The 14,566-nt window shown below is 64.0% G+C and overlaps 1 protein-coding gene across 2 annotated transcripts; it reads right to left on the reverse strand.

The window, feature by feature from the left end:
* Window positions 1-887: 887 nt before the first annotated feature.
* EPN1 (epsin 1) lies at window positions 888-14,310 on the reverse strand. Of its 2 annotated transcripts, XM_059904380.1 has the most exons (11): window positions 14,044-14,309; window positions 10,910-11,236; window positions 6,913-7,162; window positions 5,546-5,670; window positions 5,095-5,169; window positions 4,468-4,551; window positions 3,566-3,869; window positions 3,099-3,209; window positions 2,912-2,998; window positions 1,588-1,845; window positions 888-1,504 (listed from the first exon to the last, which is right to left on the reverse strand). In XM_059904380.1, the coding sequence occupies exons 2-11, from the start codon at window positions 11,135-11,137 to the stop codon at window positions 1,296-1,298; spliced, it is 1,731 nt and encodes a 576-aa protein (XP_059760363.1). In that variant the 5' UTR covers window positions 11,138-11,236; window positions 14,044-14,309; the 3' UTR covers window positions 888-1,295. The 2 variants fall into 2 exon arrangements, with proteins under 2 accessions (XP_059760363.1, XP_059760364.1); XM_059904381.1 differs by lacking the exon at window positions 2,912-2,998 and having other exon boundaries at window positions 14,044-14,310.
* Between the last annotated feature and the right edge of the window lie 256 nt (window positions 14,311-14,566).

Genomic DNA, 14,566 nt, shown 5'->3' on the forward strand with positions numbered 1-14,566 from the left:
GCCGTGTCTGAGGCTCCCCAGTCACCCCCCCACACCGTGGGAAGTGGGCGCCACTGGAGGCAGGTCAGTGCAGGCCAGCCTGGGCGCACCCTCTGGCCCCTGGTGGTCTGCATGTACCTGTGCCCTCGCTCGCCCCATGCCAGGGCACCTCCTGGGAAAGAACAAAGGCCAGTTGATCTCGGGGTGCCCGGCCCATGGGATGAGTCCCCCCGTACCCCTGAGCCAGCTGTTAAAAAGAACCACTTCGGGAACAAACCGGGGCGGGGACCTGACCCCCGCGAGCGTGGCGGGAGCCCTCGTGGAGCCCCATCACCCAGCCGGGGCCGCAGGGCTGCAGGGCTGGACCAGCAGACGCTCGCTGTTCCTGGGGGCGACCGTGGCTTCACCTTGCCGGCTGGCCTGCAGACCCCCTGGGGCCCAGCCCGGAGCACAAACAGCAGGCAGGAGGCACCTGTGGTCTCCAAGCTCAGCCAGCAGCAGCCGATGCGGGCCTCCAGCGGTGCCACGCTGGGCACAGGATGGCCGGGGCGTGTCTGAGGTGTGTCAAGTGTGTGCCACCTCAGTAAGAACTCCCCGTCCTCACCAACAACTCATGAGCCCTGGACCCCAACCTCAACGTGGTGTCCGCTGGCACAGCCCAGGGCCCCGTCAGCTCTCCAGGGGACTCCTGACCCTCATAAGGGTGACTGTCTGGCCCTGAGTGGGCCACAGCTCCACCAGGACTCAGTGCCCCCTCCCACCCCCAGCACAGAACCGAACGGCACCCAGAGGGTCAGGGAAATCAAGGCTTCCACGAGGGGCCGGCTCCCAACTGCCCCCAGGAGGCCAATGGGTTCGGAGCCCTGGGTGCCCCAGGTGAAGGCGTCACAGGAACCATGAATGGGAACTTGGGGGCACTGCGCCCATAAGAATTGCCATTTATTCCCGAAGTTGCCAAAATCATCACCAAGGATTCACCGAGGGGTGCGTGAGGGGACGAGGAGGCTCAAACACTGATTGAGGGGCCAGTCAGGAGTTGGGAGGGAGGGAGATGGGTGGGGGGACCCCCCCCCGCTGTCCCTCCCCCTTCTAATGCCGTGGGCAGGGGTCCCCCTCCGGCCGCACCCCTCCCCATCCCCAGGTCCAGTTTCTCTCTGGGGAGGCAGGGTCGGGGATGTGGGGAGACGGTGTAGTGTGAGTGGGCCCCAGGAGGGGGAAGGATGCTGGGGTGGGGGCAGGGGTCCCCCGCTTCACATGCACTCACAACACTGGTCGCCCAGGGAGCAGGAGTGGGGGAAGCCCCCTCCCGCCCTGGATTATAGGAGGAAGGGATTAGTGTTGGGGGCCGGGGGTCCCTGGGGCATCATGGGGGGTAGGCCAGGGCCCCCGCCAAGGGGAGAGATGTACGTCGGCGGCGCTCCAGCGACCGGGGGCACGGGGCTGAGCCGGAGCTGGTTCAGGGTGAGTGTCGCGGGGGGCGCGGGCTGGAAGGGGTTGGTGATGGAGGGGCCGGTGGCCGGGCCTCCTGCAGGGAGAGAGGGCAGGCAGCGGAGTCGAGTCAGGGGTCTGCCGGGCGGGCCAGCACCCTTGCTCCCGGGCCGCACTCACCGCTCGGCAGGAAGGGGTTGGAGGCCTTGGCTCCTGGCGGTGTGGGGCCTGGCCGGCTCACCAGCGAGTCCAGGTCCACCAGGGCGGCATTGGGCCCCAGGAACGACTCCGGCGTCTTCCGCGTGGGCGGCGTGGGCGTTGGGGCGACTGCAGGCGGGGGACTCCCCACAGCCTCGGCCAGAGAGCCCCCGACCCCGCTCATGTCGAAGGCACCGGGACTGCGCGCGGGCACCTCTCCGGCGAGCAGCTCCAGCTCCCCTGGAAGGGGCCGCAGAGCGGGGTCAGGGGGAGGCGGCCCCGGAGCCAAACCAGGCAGGTGTGAGGCCAAGATGCAAGGCCGGGAGGACCACCCTCTGACAGCCTCCAGGTCAGGGACCGGCCCCAGCGGGTGACAACAGAACAGCACCGCTTCCGGAAGCTCACATGACGGGTCATAACTGCCCGGAGGGGACGTGTGGGGGGGGACAGGGGCAGGCGCCCACCGTCCCAGGAGACTGGGTGATGTGCCGTTAGCGTGAGGCCTGATTTTTTTGTCTCTTTAAGATTTAAGAACCCCGTCTGATACTGAAGGACATGCACACGTGTAGCTGAAGAGCAGCCTGGAAGAGTGAGACCTGCAGACTGGACGGGAACGTACGGTCAGCCTGGGCTGGGGGAGGCACTGGTGCCAGCCCTGCCCCCTCCACCAAGCCTGCTGCACTCGAAGACGCAGAAAAACCGAGGGACCAGAGGGAATGCTACCCAGGGCGGGGAGGCGGGCACCTCGAAGAGAGCCCCCAACACCACACAGACTCGGGGTCTCAGCTCGAGGACAAGCCCAGGGACAACCTGCAGACACAAGGGCCAGCCCGGACTCTGGCCGGAAGACAGGCGCTCGGAGCTCCAGGAAGAGGGGCGCACAAACGCCCCTGCCCCGGGCCCCAGGACGCCAGTGGGCAGGTGAGGAAAGGGGTGCGGCTCCCGGGGGGGGAGCAGCCATCAGGCCCGTCCAGGCGCCACACCGCCCGGAAGCCCCCAGAGAGCCTGCACTGCACTCCAGAAACATTCCAGGGTGACAGAGGGCAGCATCTGGGGAAACTGGAGAAAGGGAATTCTCTGTACGATTTTTGCTCCTCTTCTCTAAGTACGTCTGAAGTTATTTGAAAACAAAGTAAGAAGTTCCTCCTTACGATGGGTGGACGGCCAGCTCCACCTCAGTCACGCTGTTACAAGAGCCCTGGGCGCCGGGCCCACCTGGGGGCTGCAGCCATCCTGCTGCGTCTCAACCCTCAAGCGGCCGCCCAGCCTGCAGGACAGGCCTCCTGGGCTTGCGGGGGACACTCACCCGTGCTGCTCCCAGAGGCCGGCAGGGCCGTGCGCAGTCGCTCGAAGTCGGAGAACTCGTCGGGCTCCGTGTCAAACCCCCCGACCGCTGTGGGGTCAGGGTGTGCCCTCAGCTTCCCCAGGGGCCCAGGCGACGCGACTCCTCCCACACTCGAGGCCCGGCCCCCCCGGGGCCACCCCCCCAGTACCTGCGGTGCCATTGGCGCTGGGCTTGGTACGGGACGCCCCCCAGGGGTCTGAGAAGGCCGGGGCCGGGGCCCAGGGATCAGAGGCTGGGGGTCCGCCGACCGGGGCCCCGCCTGCGTGAGGAAGAAGGCAGGTGAGGGGCTGGCAGCCCACCCCGCCCCCCAAAGCCAGGCAGCCCCGAGGCTTCAGGCCCCTCCCCCGCTGGCCCCTCCCACCGCGTCCCCACCCTCCAGCCCTGCGCGCTCACACTGCCAGGCGCCCCCTTCTGGCAAAGCCCTCCTCAGCCTTGAGGCCTCCAGAAGGCCCCCGAGAGGCCCCCGGCCAGGGTGGGGTGAGGGGCCTCGTGCGTGCCTCACCCAGCCCCTCCCCCGCCTCCTGCAGCCCCCACAGCCAACGGGCACCCACCCCCAGGGCACCCCCGGACTGCACGCCACACCTGCGCAGGGTCAGGGAGGCAGTGGGCACTCACCGTCGGAGCTCCCCCACGGGTCGGGGGTAGGTCCTTCTCCAGCCGCAGGGGCCGCGGTCCCACCCCAAGGGTCAACCGGGGGCCCCGCAGGGGCAGCAGGCCTCCAGGGGTCCCCGGAGGCCGGCACAGGAGCCGGACCACCCCAGGGGTCAGCAGCGGGAGGCACAGGGGGTCCCCCCCAAGGGTCCGAGGTGGGGGCCGCCGCGGGCAGGGCAGCAGCGATGGGCACTGGGCCCCCCCAGGGATCGGCAGCCTGCGGAGCAGCCGGGGCCGTGAAGACGTCAGCAAGATCCATGAGGGACGACTGCAGGGAAGAAGGAGGAGAGCGAAGGGGCAGTGGGGCGGACCCCGACCCAGAGAGAGGACGCGGGGAGACAGGACGGCCACACGGCAGGAGGGGCAGAAGGAGCCGGGCGTCAAGGGGAGGCGGACCTACCGCCAGGGGGCCCCCGAGCGCCCAGAGAGGACGGGCGCGGGAGCAGACGCCCAGCTGCTTGTTCCTCTGACACGCTCCCCCGGCCACCTCCCCACCCGCCCCGGCCCTCCTCCCACCCTAGCCCCTCCGTCCGCTCTCCGCACGGCAGTCGGCTGGCCCTGCAACACCACACGCCCGCTTCCCACCCAGCCCAGGCCGCTGACCAGCCCCCGACACCACACAGACTCGGGGTCTCAGACTCAGCCGCCGCCCTCGGCCCCGCACCCGCAGCTGCCCACGCGCTCTGGATGGGAGGTGCCCCCGCAGACCCTGCACGTCCCTCCCTTCCCAGGGGCAGGGGGGCAGGCGGAGCAGGGCCGAGACCCTCCTGGGCTGCGCCGGACACTGATGAGGCCTCTGGCCGAGGCCGGCCTGGACACGCTCTCCCGCCACTCCGCCCGCCCAGCCAGGCCCGGCGCCCACTCACCTCCTCCTGGCCCACGGTCTCCCTCCTGCTCTCCTCTATGGCCATCTGCAGCCGCAGGTCGTCCCCACGGCGGATCCGCTCTTCCTGTTCCGGCCGGAAGCAGCAGGCAGGGGAGGGGTCAGACTCTGAGCGACGGGGCTGACACTGCACTCCCCCCCCCCCCCCGGCCACACGGACAGCCCCGAGCCCTCCCACCCAGACAACGGCGACTGAAAATTAAAATGGGATGCGGACGATGTGTGGGATGGGGTGGGACACGGGGTCTCAGGCCGGGGCGGGGGGGACGACGACGGGAGGGTGCCGTGCAGGGGACGGGACGGGCCGGGCCGGGCTGCTCTAACGGGCTGGGGAAGCACGGGGCGCCTGACTCCGGGTGTTTTCTGCGCGGGGTGAAGGTGGTGGAACCCTGGGCCGTGACGGAGAGAGAGGAGGGCACCCTCACCACCCAAAGCAGCCACAAGGCATCTGCTTCACGTGCCGGCTATCCTTCCGGGGACCCGTGAGACACGAGGTCCCACTGAAAACGCTGCAGCACGAATGTGTGGGGGTGGGGCCCTTCAAGGTGAGAGGAGGCGGGGACCTGGGGAGGGTCTCAGGGGAGCCTCGGGGTGGGGAAGCTGCTCTGACCTTATCGTGCTCCTCACGGCTCAAACTAAGGGCCAGCTGGAGCTGGACGTCATCCTCGGGGCCGCAGGACGGGGGCTGGGGGAGAGAGAGCGTGAGGGGCTGGGGGAGACAGGAGGGGCCCAGAGGTGGGGAGAGAGACGTGCACACACAAGGATGGAGACAGAGAGCCAGGCTCGGACAGAGCAAGAGACACACCGACACACTCCCCGAACTGGTGAAGAACAGCAAAGAGACAAGCTTGGGGTGTGGGTGGGAGCCGGGCTGGGCAGGGCCAGGACGGCCAAGCACCCAGAGAGGAAAGGAGCGGGGAAAGACGGGGCAGAGGGCGAGCAGAGAGAGGAGAGAGACCGGGAGAGGAGGGGCGGGCAGGGGCTGACGGCGAGGCGTGGAGATGGATGGCAGAACGGAAGTCGACCCCGCCATGCCCCGCACCCCCGCGGCCCGGCCGTACCTGGTCGGCCTCCTCCTTGCTCATGGCCAGGGCCAGCTGGAGCTGCAGCTCCTCCTCCCCGCTGCTCTGCGGCCAGGCCTGCTCTGCCTCGGGCGGGGGCCCAGAGCCCACGGCTGCGGAGGAGGCTGAGGGGACACAGACGCTGAGACCCAGACGGAAGAGGGCACCCCACGGCCCAGGCGGCCAGGCTGGCAGAGTCTGAAACCCCCCGACTCCCCTCGGGCCTGGCCTCCCTCCCACAAGATCCCCAGTGGGACCCAGACCCCAGGCTCCATGGTCAGGGAGGGGTGTGGTGTGCATGCAAACCCACGGAGGGGTGCGGCGGCCCCACCTGCAGGAAGGACAGGGTCAAAGGACAGCCCTGGTGGCCCAGGACAAAAGTCTACTAATAAAGAGGGACGGCCCTGGGGAACCTCTGAGCCCGTGAGCTAAGTTCCTGCACCGGGTCAGACGTGCCTTGTGGCCTGTCTCGGGGCCCCATCTCAGGCCCCAGGGGGACGGAGGGCCTTCCTCCCTGGTGCCCAGGCGGGAAAGCTTCCAACAGCCCCCAGTGGGGAGCCTGGGGCCTGCGGCTGGATGCTGGGGGAGGAGCGGCCTGCACACCTGGCCCCGGCCCCGGCCCAGGACAAGGGGCGAATGAGGAAAGGATGGAGAGAAGACATGCGCCCAGACAGGAGGGCGCACCCAGCCTTCCCTCAACGGGCCAGGCTCGCTCCTGCTGGCCAGGGAGCGCTCACCATCGCACGTCGCCTCTCCATCCTGACCACCTGCCAAGACACCACCTCCATCACCTGGAAACTGCTCGGGCCTCCTACGCGGTCCCGCCTCCCCAGCCCCCTCGTCCGAGAGCTCCCAGGCCCACCTCTCGGCATTACTCCCATCTCTACCCTTCCCGCTTCAAACGCGCAGACGGCTGCCACCTGTGCTCACGACACCACTTGGGGAATGTTTCGACCTGCGACACCCACCCGGTTCCAGCATAAAAGGCCTTTCCCAGCAGCACTCAGGATCTGCACACCCATGTATAAAACTGAAAGCTTCCCGACACAGCTGGACTTCCCAACGTGGGGGACGCCCTTTCTGTCTCCTCTACGTCACCTCGTTCTCCCAATCGCTGGTCGCCACCCGGCACCTACACTTCCTCCAACTCCAGCCGAGTCCCCTCGCCACCGCTCTGGCCCTCCTCCGTCCTGTGCGCCACCCAGGGCCTCAGCCCCCTGCCCTCCGCCTGAGCAGAGCTCCCGCGGGGGCAGCAGCCTCCTCCGGGCGGCGCTCTCCCTCTCGGCACGGGCCGCCCTCAGACAGCCCGGAGGGAGCGCGCAGGTGAAGGGCGCAGGCGGGGGCCGGGCCCGGGCCCCCTGGCTCACCTGTGGCAGTCTGCGCCAGCTTCTCCTTGGTCTTGAGCGCGTGGGCACGCTCCTCCCGCAGCCGGTCCTCGTCGCGCAGCAGGGCCACCAGCTGCTTGGCCTTCTCGCGCACGTTCACACCCTGGTCCTTGCCGTCGCGGTCCACGTACTGGAAGTCCTTCAGCGTCTGCACGGCGTACATGTTCTCCTTGCACTGCTGCGACACGCGCTCCGAGCCCGTCTTGATGAGGTACTCCATCAGCGTCATGGCCTGCGGGGGGGGGGGGGGGGGGGGGCGCACCGTCACCCGAGGCCCAGCCCACCACACCCTCCGCAGCACGAGCTGCCACCGGGATGGACCTTGAAAACACCACGCGGGGTGGCCGAAGCCGGGCCCCAAAGAGCAGAGTGTGCAAGAGTCCACTTACAGGAGATGTCCGGGCGGGCAAACCCACAAAGTGGGCCCGGGGACTTGGGGGTGACTCTCAGTGGGATCGGGAGATCCCCCCTTCTGTCTAGGGGGACGAAAATATTCTGGAACTAGGCGGGGCGATGGCTGCACAACACCGTGAATGTGCTTAACGCCACCAAGCTGTGCACTTTAAAAGGGTGATTCATGTGTCACGTAACCTACGCGTATCTCAATAAACACCGGGAAAGGGGAGACGGCCGGTGCATCACCGCAGCCCACTTGGGGATCCCCAAGCGAGCGGTGCAGACCCTGCTCTGTTCATTGAAACGAAGACCTAAGGTCGCACGGCCGGAAGGCAGCTTGTTAGGCCCCACTCGGGGTGCCCAGTGCACGACACATCCGCCCGCTTTCTCTAGCACCCTGTGAGTCTGCAAAGTGTCATCCCAAGCATAAAGTCTCACACCGCCCCGGCACAATCTGAAGACAACGGCGGAGGAGGGAGACGCCGTGCCGGCAGGGCCCGTCCAGGCCTGGGTGCTCCAAGGGAGGACCACGCGGGCAGGGATGAGGGAACACCCTTTGGGATCTTCTGCATTTTATGACATGGGAACAAATTCCCTTTTCAGCAAGGTTTAATACCGCCCCCCACTCCCCACCCCAGGCAAGTCCTTCGTGGTCTGCAGAGCCTGGACTCCAGGCGGCCTGGGGAGTGAGGCGAGGGGTCCTGGCCCCTTTCAGGCTCTGTGGGAGGCCATGGCCACTGTCCTCAGGAAAAGGGCACACCTTAGATTTTGCAGGTGACACCAGGGGCCTCCCAGAGTTCCCAGACCCACCCAGGGCTCCTAAGTCTAGAGCAGAACGAAACAGAGAGGGAGGGACAGGCCACCCCGGGGAAGCTGTCTGAACCGCAGCGGAATCCGCCAGGGTCACATCTCCCCAGCCTCCCCAGGGAGCCTGACCTGGATCTGGCATGGGTCCTGAAGGTGTGTTGACACTATTCACCTCTGTAATTAGAGATTAGTCTTTAACTGACCCAGATATGTTTACGCCTTAGAGGAGAACGGAAAGAAGTAAAACCACATCCGCGTGTGGAAGGCAGGCTCCAGAACTCCTGGGCCAGCGGTGTTTTGGAATTCAGAATTTTCCCGAGTTCGCGCCATAACGACTGCACACACCACGTGTAACAGAAGTCCCCCAGAGGAGGGTGACACCAACGGTTGCACTCTGTGGGACCCTCAAATGCCGGATAAACAACCTCACCCCAGTCCAGATGGGGCCTTGGTGCCAAACGACTTTTGAAAACTTTCATTTTCAGAGCTCTGGGAACTTTGGAACTGCAGTTTAAAGACTGTGAACATGGAAATAACCAAAACACCCCACAGGGGGGAAATACACACGTACGAGCCGTGGCGTGTTCACATGACAGGAGGCCCACACACACAGCCACGTACATGAACGAGCGGCTGCTCCACACGTCAACCCCCCAGACGTGACGGCGAACAAAGACAAAAGAGAGCAGGACCAAGGATCACAGGCCACAGGACTCCGCGCCTGGAACTATCTCGGCAGACGGGAGGCCGGGCACGGTGCCTCCTGGGGACACATCCTCTACCTCCACCTGGGCAGTGGCTACAGAGGGGGGCACACACCTACGAGCCAGCCGGGCTGTGCACTCAGAACACGCGCCTCGATGGAAAACATCACGGGTTTTCAAAACAGCCGGGTCCAGGACGTCCCGGGCCATCAGAATGCGAGCATCAGCTTCAACAGGGGCCAGCAAGCTTTCTCTGGAAAGGGCCAGCTGATAAACCCGCCAGCATTTCAGGCCCTGCACTTCCGGTCCTGAGAGCTCAGCCCTGCACCAGGCCACGTGTGACAAAGCTTTACTTACAAACATAGGCAGAGGGCCAGGTTTGACGCATGGGCTGTAGTTTGCTGACCCCTATTTTCGAAAATAAAGACTGAGCCCCTGCACTCCTCAGCGAAGTCAGGTGACGCAGCCCGGAGTCAAGAGGGTGGGCTCGGGGGCGCCCCTCTCAGCCCCACCACAGCGAGGGCAGCCCTGAACCTCTGCGCCTCAGTTCCCTCACTTGGAAGAAGTACCTCCGCTGCTCTCCGCCCACAGGCACCAGGTCACAAAGAACCTGCCGCCTGTGGCCTCTCTGGACTCACCTCCCCTCACACCCCCGGTCGGGCCCCCTCCCCACCCAGCTTCTGTCCCTCCCCCTGACCTCACAAAAAGGCTCCCCAACTCCCCCGCCCTTTCCCTTCACGAGAAATGACTCAATCGAATCCAAGACCCAAGCGTGGCTTGTAGGGAGGGGCATGGAAAGGAGCCAGAGCGAACGGGCCTATCCGGGCTGGAACGGGCCTATCCCGGCTGGAACGTAAGCGGCGCCACCTCTCCAGGCCTCAGGCTCCTCGTCCTGGAACCCACCAGGGACCCACCCCAGCCTCCGGGGGACAGACAGCCCGGCCGGCACATGCTCCAGTCCGCGTCCGAGACCAGGGGCCTCACCCATCTTGCCTACCGCCACATACAAAGCAGGCCCTCAACTGCCATTTTACCGAAGGAACAACGACAAAAGGACTCACCAACACCCCTGGGCCCCAGGAGTCGGACTCTCCCACAGAGGGAGGTCCCGGGACTGGCCTGAGGCCGCATTGCTGGGGGTGGGGCCTCGCCACCTGCCCCAGCCCCAGCACTTTACCACTTCTTGACCCAGCTTGGGATGGCAGGCCCCAGGTCCCCAGAACAGCAGTCAAACGAGAAACCCACCCACTGAGCGCTGCCTGCAACTGAGTTCCCTTTACCCAAAGTCTGTGGTCTGTCCTTCTGCCTCTTCTTCACTGGATCGGGGCGTGTGCATGTATCACTGGGGGCACTTTAGCCACATTTCAAAATGGCACAGGCGTATGCCCAGAAATTCCAGTTCTGGAAAATGGCAAACGTACACGGACATTCATGGCTGTCTTGTTTGTAAAAGCAGAACATTGCAAACAACTTAAAAATCCAGCACCAGGTAGCTGGCTATGTCAATTATGATCAACCCAGACAGTAAACAGAAAATTGTTTAAAAAGAAAGAAAGAATGACAAGTCTCTGTGGTCCTGATGAGAAATGATCCCTAACGTGTATGCTTGTTTTCCTTTTTAAAAGTAGAATATGACTTACACACGGTAAAATTCACTCTTCCTTACGTGTTGCTTTGCGTTCTGGGAACGGCGTACGGCCACAGGACCACCGTTGCAACAAAGATACAGAACCAGCCCGTGGCCCCCAAAACTCCCCGGAGCTGCCCACCTGCCTGGACCTCCACGCACAGATCACCATAGAGGACAGAAGCTGGGGACACGGCCGCCTCTGAGGGAGGGGCGGACACTGGGCACCCACTTAGGCCTTCTAAGTGGATCAGCCTTGAGAATGTGCCCCTTCTTCAAAAACCACAAGGCCCAAAATTCTTTGTTGCCTTCACTGAACAAGAGAGAGATTGACACGAATTATGTAAAGACACAGGACTCCAGCTCCTCCTGGAACCAGGCAGGCGGCCGGAGTCTGGGCACCCTCCTGGTGGGCACGCCCCATCCGGCTCCGCCCCGCGCTCACCTTGTACACGTGCCGCCAGTTCTTGCCGTGGTCATTGAGCCGCTTCCAGATCATGCTCATGATCTCCGAGAAGGCGACCACGTTGTAGGTGAGGTCGGCGATCTCAGACATGAGGGAGCTGGACGGGCCCCAGGGGTCGTTGCTCGTGGCCTCCCGAACCTTGATCTCGGCCTCCGAGTAGTTGTGCACGATGTTCTTCATCTGGCGCCGCAGCGAGGAGGTCGACATGGTGGCTGGCGGCGGGGAGGGGGGCGGGCCCCCCTGGGCGTGCAGAGACCGGGCGGCGGGAGGAGGGAGGCCGCGGCAGGGACTGCCAGGTCACCGCATCTGGGGAAAGGAGAGGACCTTTGGGAACACAAGCGGGACCTGCGGCCACCCGGCTCCCCGCTGCCTGCGGGGCGGAGGACCAGGTCCCCACTGTGGCCCCGGTTAACCTCTGCCTTAGCCACCCCATCCACCTTTCAGTTCCTCAGTCGTGCCCAGCTCCTTCCTGCCAGGGCCCGGCTCGGCAGAGCGTGCGGCGGCAGGCCACAGGCCTGAAGGGGGCACGCCCCAGTCAACACTTCCTAGCCTGGCACTTCCCGCACCGCAGTCTTCTCCTCTGTGAGAGGGGGCTTCACGCGGAGTCCAGACAACTGGAGGGAGCCTGGTGCGCAGGAAGCGCGCTATCCACGTGGCGGCGGCGTGAGACAGTCCCCCTGCTCTTCCTCCCCCGCAGAGGCCCCCGCACTCACCCGGGGCTCCGCTGGAACACCCCACCCCACACCACAGCCGCCATTCCCCAGGGGGCCTCGTCGGTAGGCTCACTCGCCCTGGTGATTTTCTACTCGTTTGTCTGACTCTGTGGCTGAGGCCGCCCTGAGAGCCCCATGGGGGCAGAGACCACGTTTGTCTGGATGTGGCTTTTCCCATCAGAGGAGCTGACCCGGAAGAGCCATTCAATAAACCGTGCAGGAAGGAAGGGAAGGAGAGAGGGCAGGAAAGACCTCTGGAGCAGGGGTGAGGGGGGCAGAATCCCCTGCACAAACAAGGACACACAGGGAGGAGGCCGACAAAGGGAGCAGAGATAGACAGGAGGGAGTATGCCAGGGGGACGAGGTGTCCCAACAGGGAGGCTCGGGGCGGAGAGATAAGGAACAAGCCCGCTGGCTGGGCCCCAGCTTCGTGCCAGGCACTCCTGGAGCACGAGACATCCATTATCTCATTTAACACTGCGGGCGGGGTTCTAACAGCTGAGGAAGCAGGGGCTCACGTAGGTGAAATAACCCAGCCAAGGTCACACACTAGGCGTGGCGGCGCAGACTCCACCCCGGGCCACCTTGGGCTCCAGAACATACACTTTTAAGTTAACCTGTGCCGAGAGGAGAGTGATGGGAAAGAAACAGGAAAGAGGAGAAGGGGATCGGGCCAGGGAGGCCCGTCACAGCAAGCACTCCCACAGCCCTTGCCCGGTGCCAGGTGTGCTCTTGGGTGCCTCACACACGTTAACTCCGGTCATCCCCGTGGCGCCGTGATTCACAAACACCTCACAGGGGAGGAAGCCGAGGCACAGGCCTCCCCTCCGGAGCAGCCTGGCAGCGGAGCAGGCTGACCACGCCGTCCACAACCTTCCCAGCGTGTCAGCCACAGGCAGAGACCTACGGAGACCGCCTACAGCCTGAGTCCCGGGGGAGGCGGCTGGCCCCCGCCTTGAGCACAGGAGAGCAGGCACTTGGAGACAGATGCGAACAGCTGAGGAGAGGTGGCCAGGGTGCCAAGAAAGGCCCAGCCAGACACACTAATACGAAGAGCTGATCTGACAACTAACAGAGTAGGAGACTGAAAGGAAAGGGAAAGACAGAGGAGGAGAAAAAGAGGCAGAGAAAGCTAGGCAGATAAAAGACACGAGAAACAGATAAAGAAACATGGGAAGAGAGTGAGGCAGGCGGGCAACGAGAAAAGACGGAGACCCTGAAACGAAAAGAGGCAGTAACCTGGGACAGGGAAATAAGAGACAAGAAAAATGGAGAAAAACACGAAATCTGGGTCCAAATTCTGGCCTCCCTGAGATTCAGTTTGCTCAACTCTGAAATGAAGGAAAAGATTCCACCCGGCAGAACTGCTGATTAAATACAATGGATACATAAAGTTCTTGGCGCTGTGCCCCGTGGGTAGTAGTTCAATAACGTTGGCTACTATTATTGTCAGAGAAAAAACAGAACTATTTCCAAAAGGGTGGCCATCAGAAGATGTGCTATCTTAACACCGTGTGTTTATATTAACGGGCATTAGAAGATATATTCAACCGTCACAGCAAAACTAAAACTTCACAGATACTGCTTAAAACAAGACTACGTTTTTCAAAATTGCTTAGCCCAAAAAGAATTACTAGATTGAATAAAAGACAAAACATACGGCAAAATTCTCCAAGGGATACTCAGATATCAAACGATATCAAACGTCATCTGTGTGCAACAAAAAATCTACAAATAATAATGGAAACCAGAGCTCCCAGCAGTTAACTACACACTTACTACGCGCCAGGGTTAGGCACTTAAAAGCATCACCTCCGTTATTAGGCAAAGCTGCCCTATTACGCAGGAAACATAAACACACTAATTTTAAAGACTAGGAAACTAAGGTTTGGTGATAAATCACCTGAAATACATTACAGGCTCGCAAAAAGTGGGCCTCTGATTCTAGAGCCGGGTTCTTCACCACAACTAACTCAAGAACCTGGGGGAAGGGGTAGACCCTAGACCAAGCGACAGACCCGCGGAGAGGGACTCGGGGTTGGAGAACACGGGTACCAGGACAAAAATGAGATGGCAAGACGACGGGGAGAGATGCACAGAGGCTAGAGACACCTGGCGAACGGAGACACCAACATTAATCCTGACTCTCAGACGCCGAAACGTGACAGAAAGGCAGAACGAGACCAGGACAGACACACGGAGACAAATGCTTTGCAAAAACGGCGAAACAGACACGGACACGAGCACAAGCGAGGCCCGCGAGAGGCAGAGACGCTGACACACAGGCAGACGCGGGAGAGACGGAGAGCCGCGGGCGGCCCAGGCCGGCCGGGAGCAGACACACAAAGGCCGCGGAGACGCCCGAGCGCGCCCGCCCGCCGCGCCCCGGCCCGCGCTCACCTCGGCCCCCTCACGCCGCGCTCCAGGGGGTCATGGCGGACAGCCCCCTGCCCCCGCTCGGCCTCGGTGTCGCGGGGCGCGCGCCGAGCCGCGGGCGGCGGACGCGGAGCCGCGCTCGGGCGCACGCGCGGACGCACGGAGGGCCGCACGCCGACGGCCCCGCCGCCCCGGCGCCCGGGAGGGGCGCGGAGAGCCGGGCGGGGGAGGGGAGCCGCCGAGCGGACGGGAAGCAACCAAAGGAGGCGACGGACCGGAAGCGGAAGCGGCCGCGCGACCCGCCCGGCCGCCCCGTCTGCGGCGAGCCTGCGCAGTGGCTACTTCCGCGGACACGCTCTCCCGCGTGCCGTCACTTCCGGCGCGCGGGAGCCGTCGCCAGGAGGCACTTGCCTCATTTCCGCCCGCCTCCGCGAAACCCCGGGGACGCGCACGGAGAGGCGGGGCGCAGCGAGGGGTCGGCCAGCGAGCTCAGCCGAAGGCGAAAAACCCGCGTCGTCGTCCCCAGACCGCCCCCCGCGCGGTAGCC

The sequence above is a fragment of the Balaenoptera ricei genome, chromosome 19, assembly GCF_028023285.1.
Source record: "Balaenoptera ricei isolate mBalRic1 chromosome 19, mBalRic1.hap2, whole genome shotgun sequence".
NCBI classification, from domain to species: Eukaryota; Metazoa; Chordata; class Mammalia; order Artiodactyla; family Balaenopteridae; genus Balaenoptera; species Balaenoptera ricei.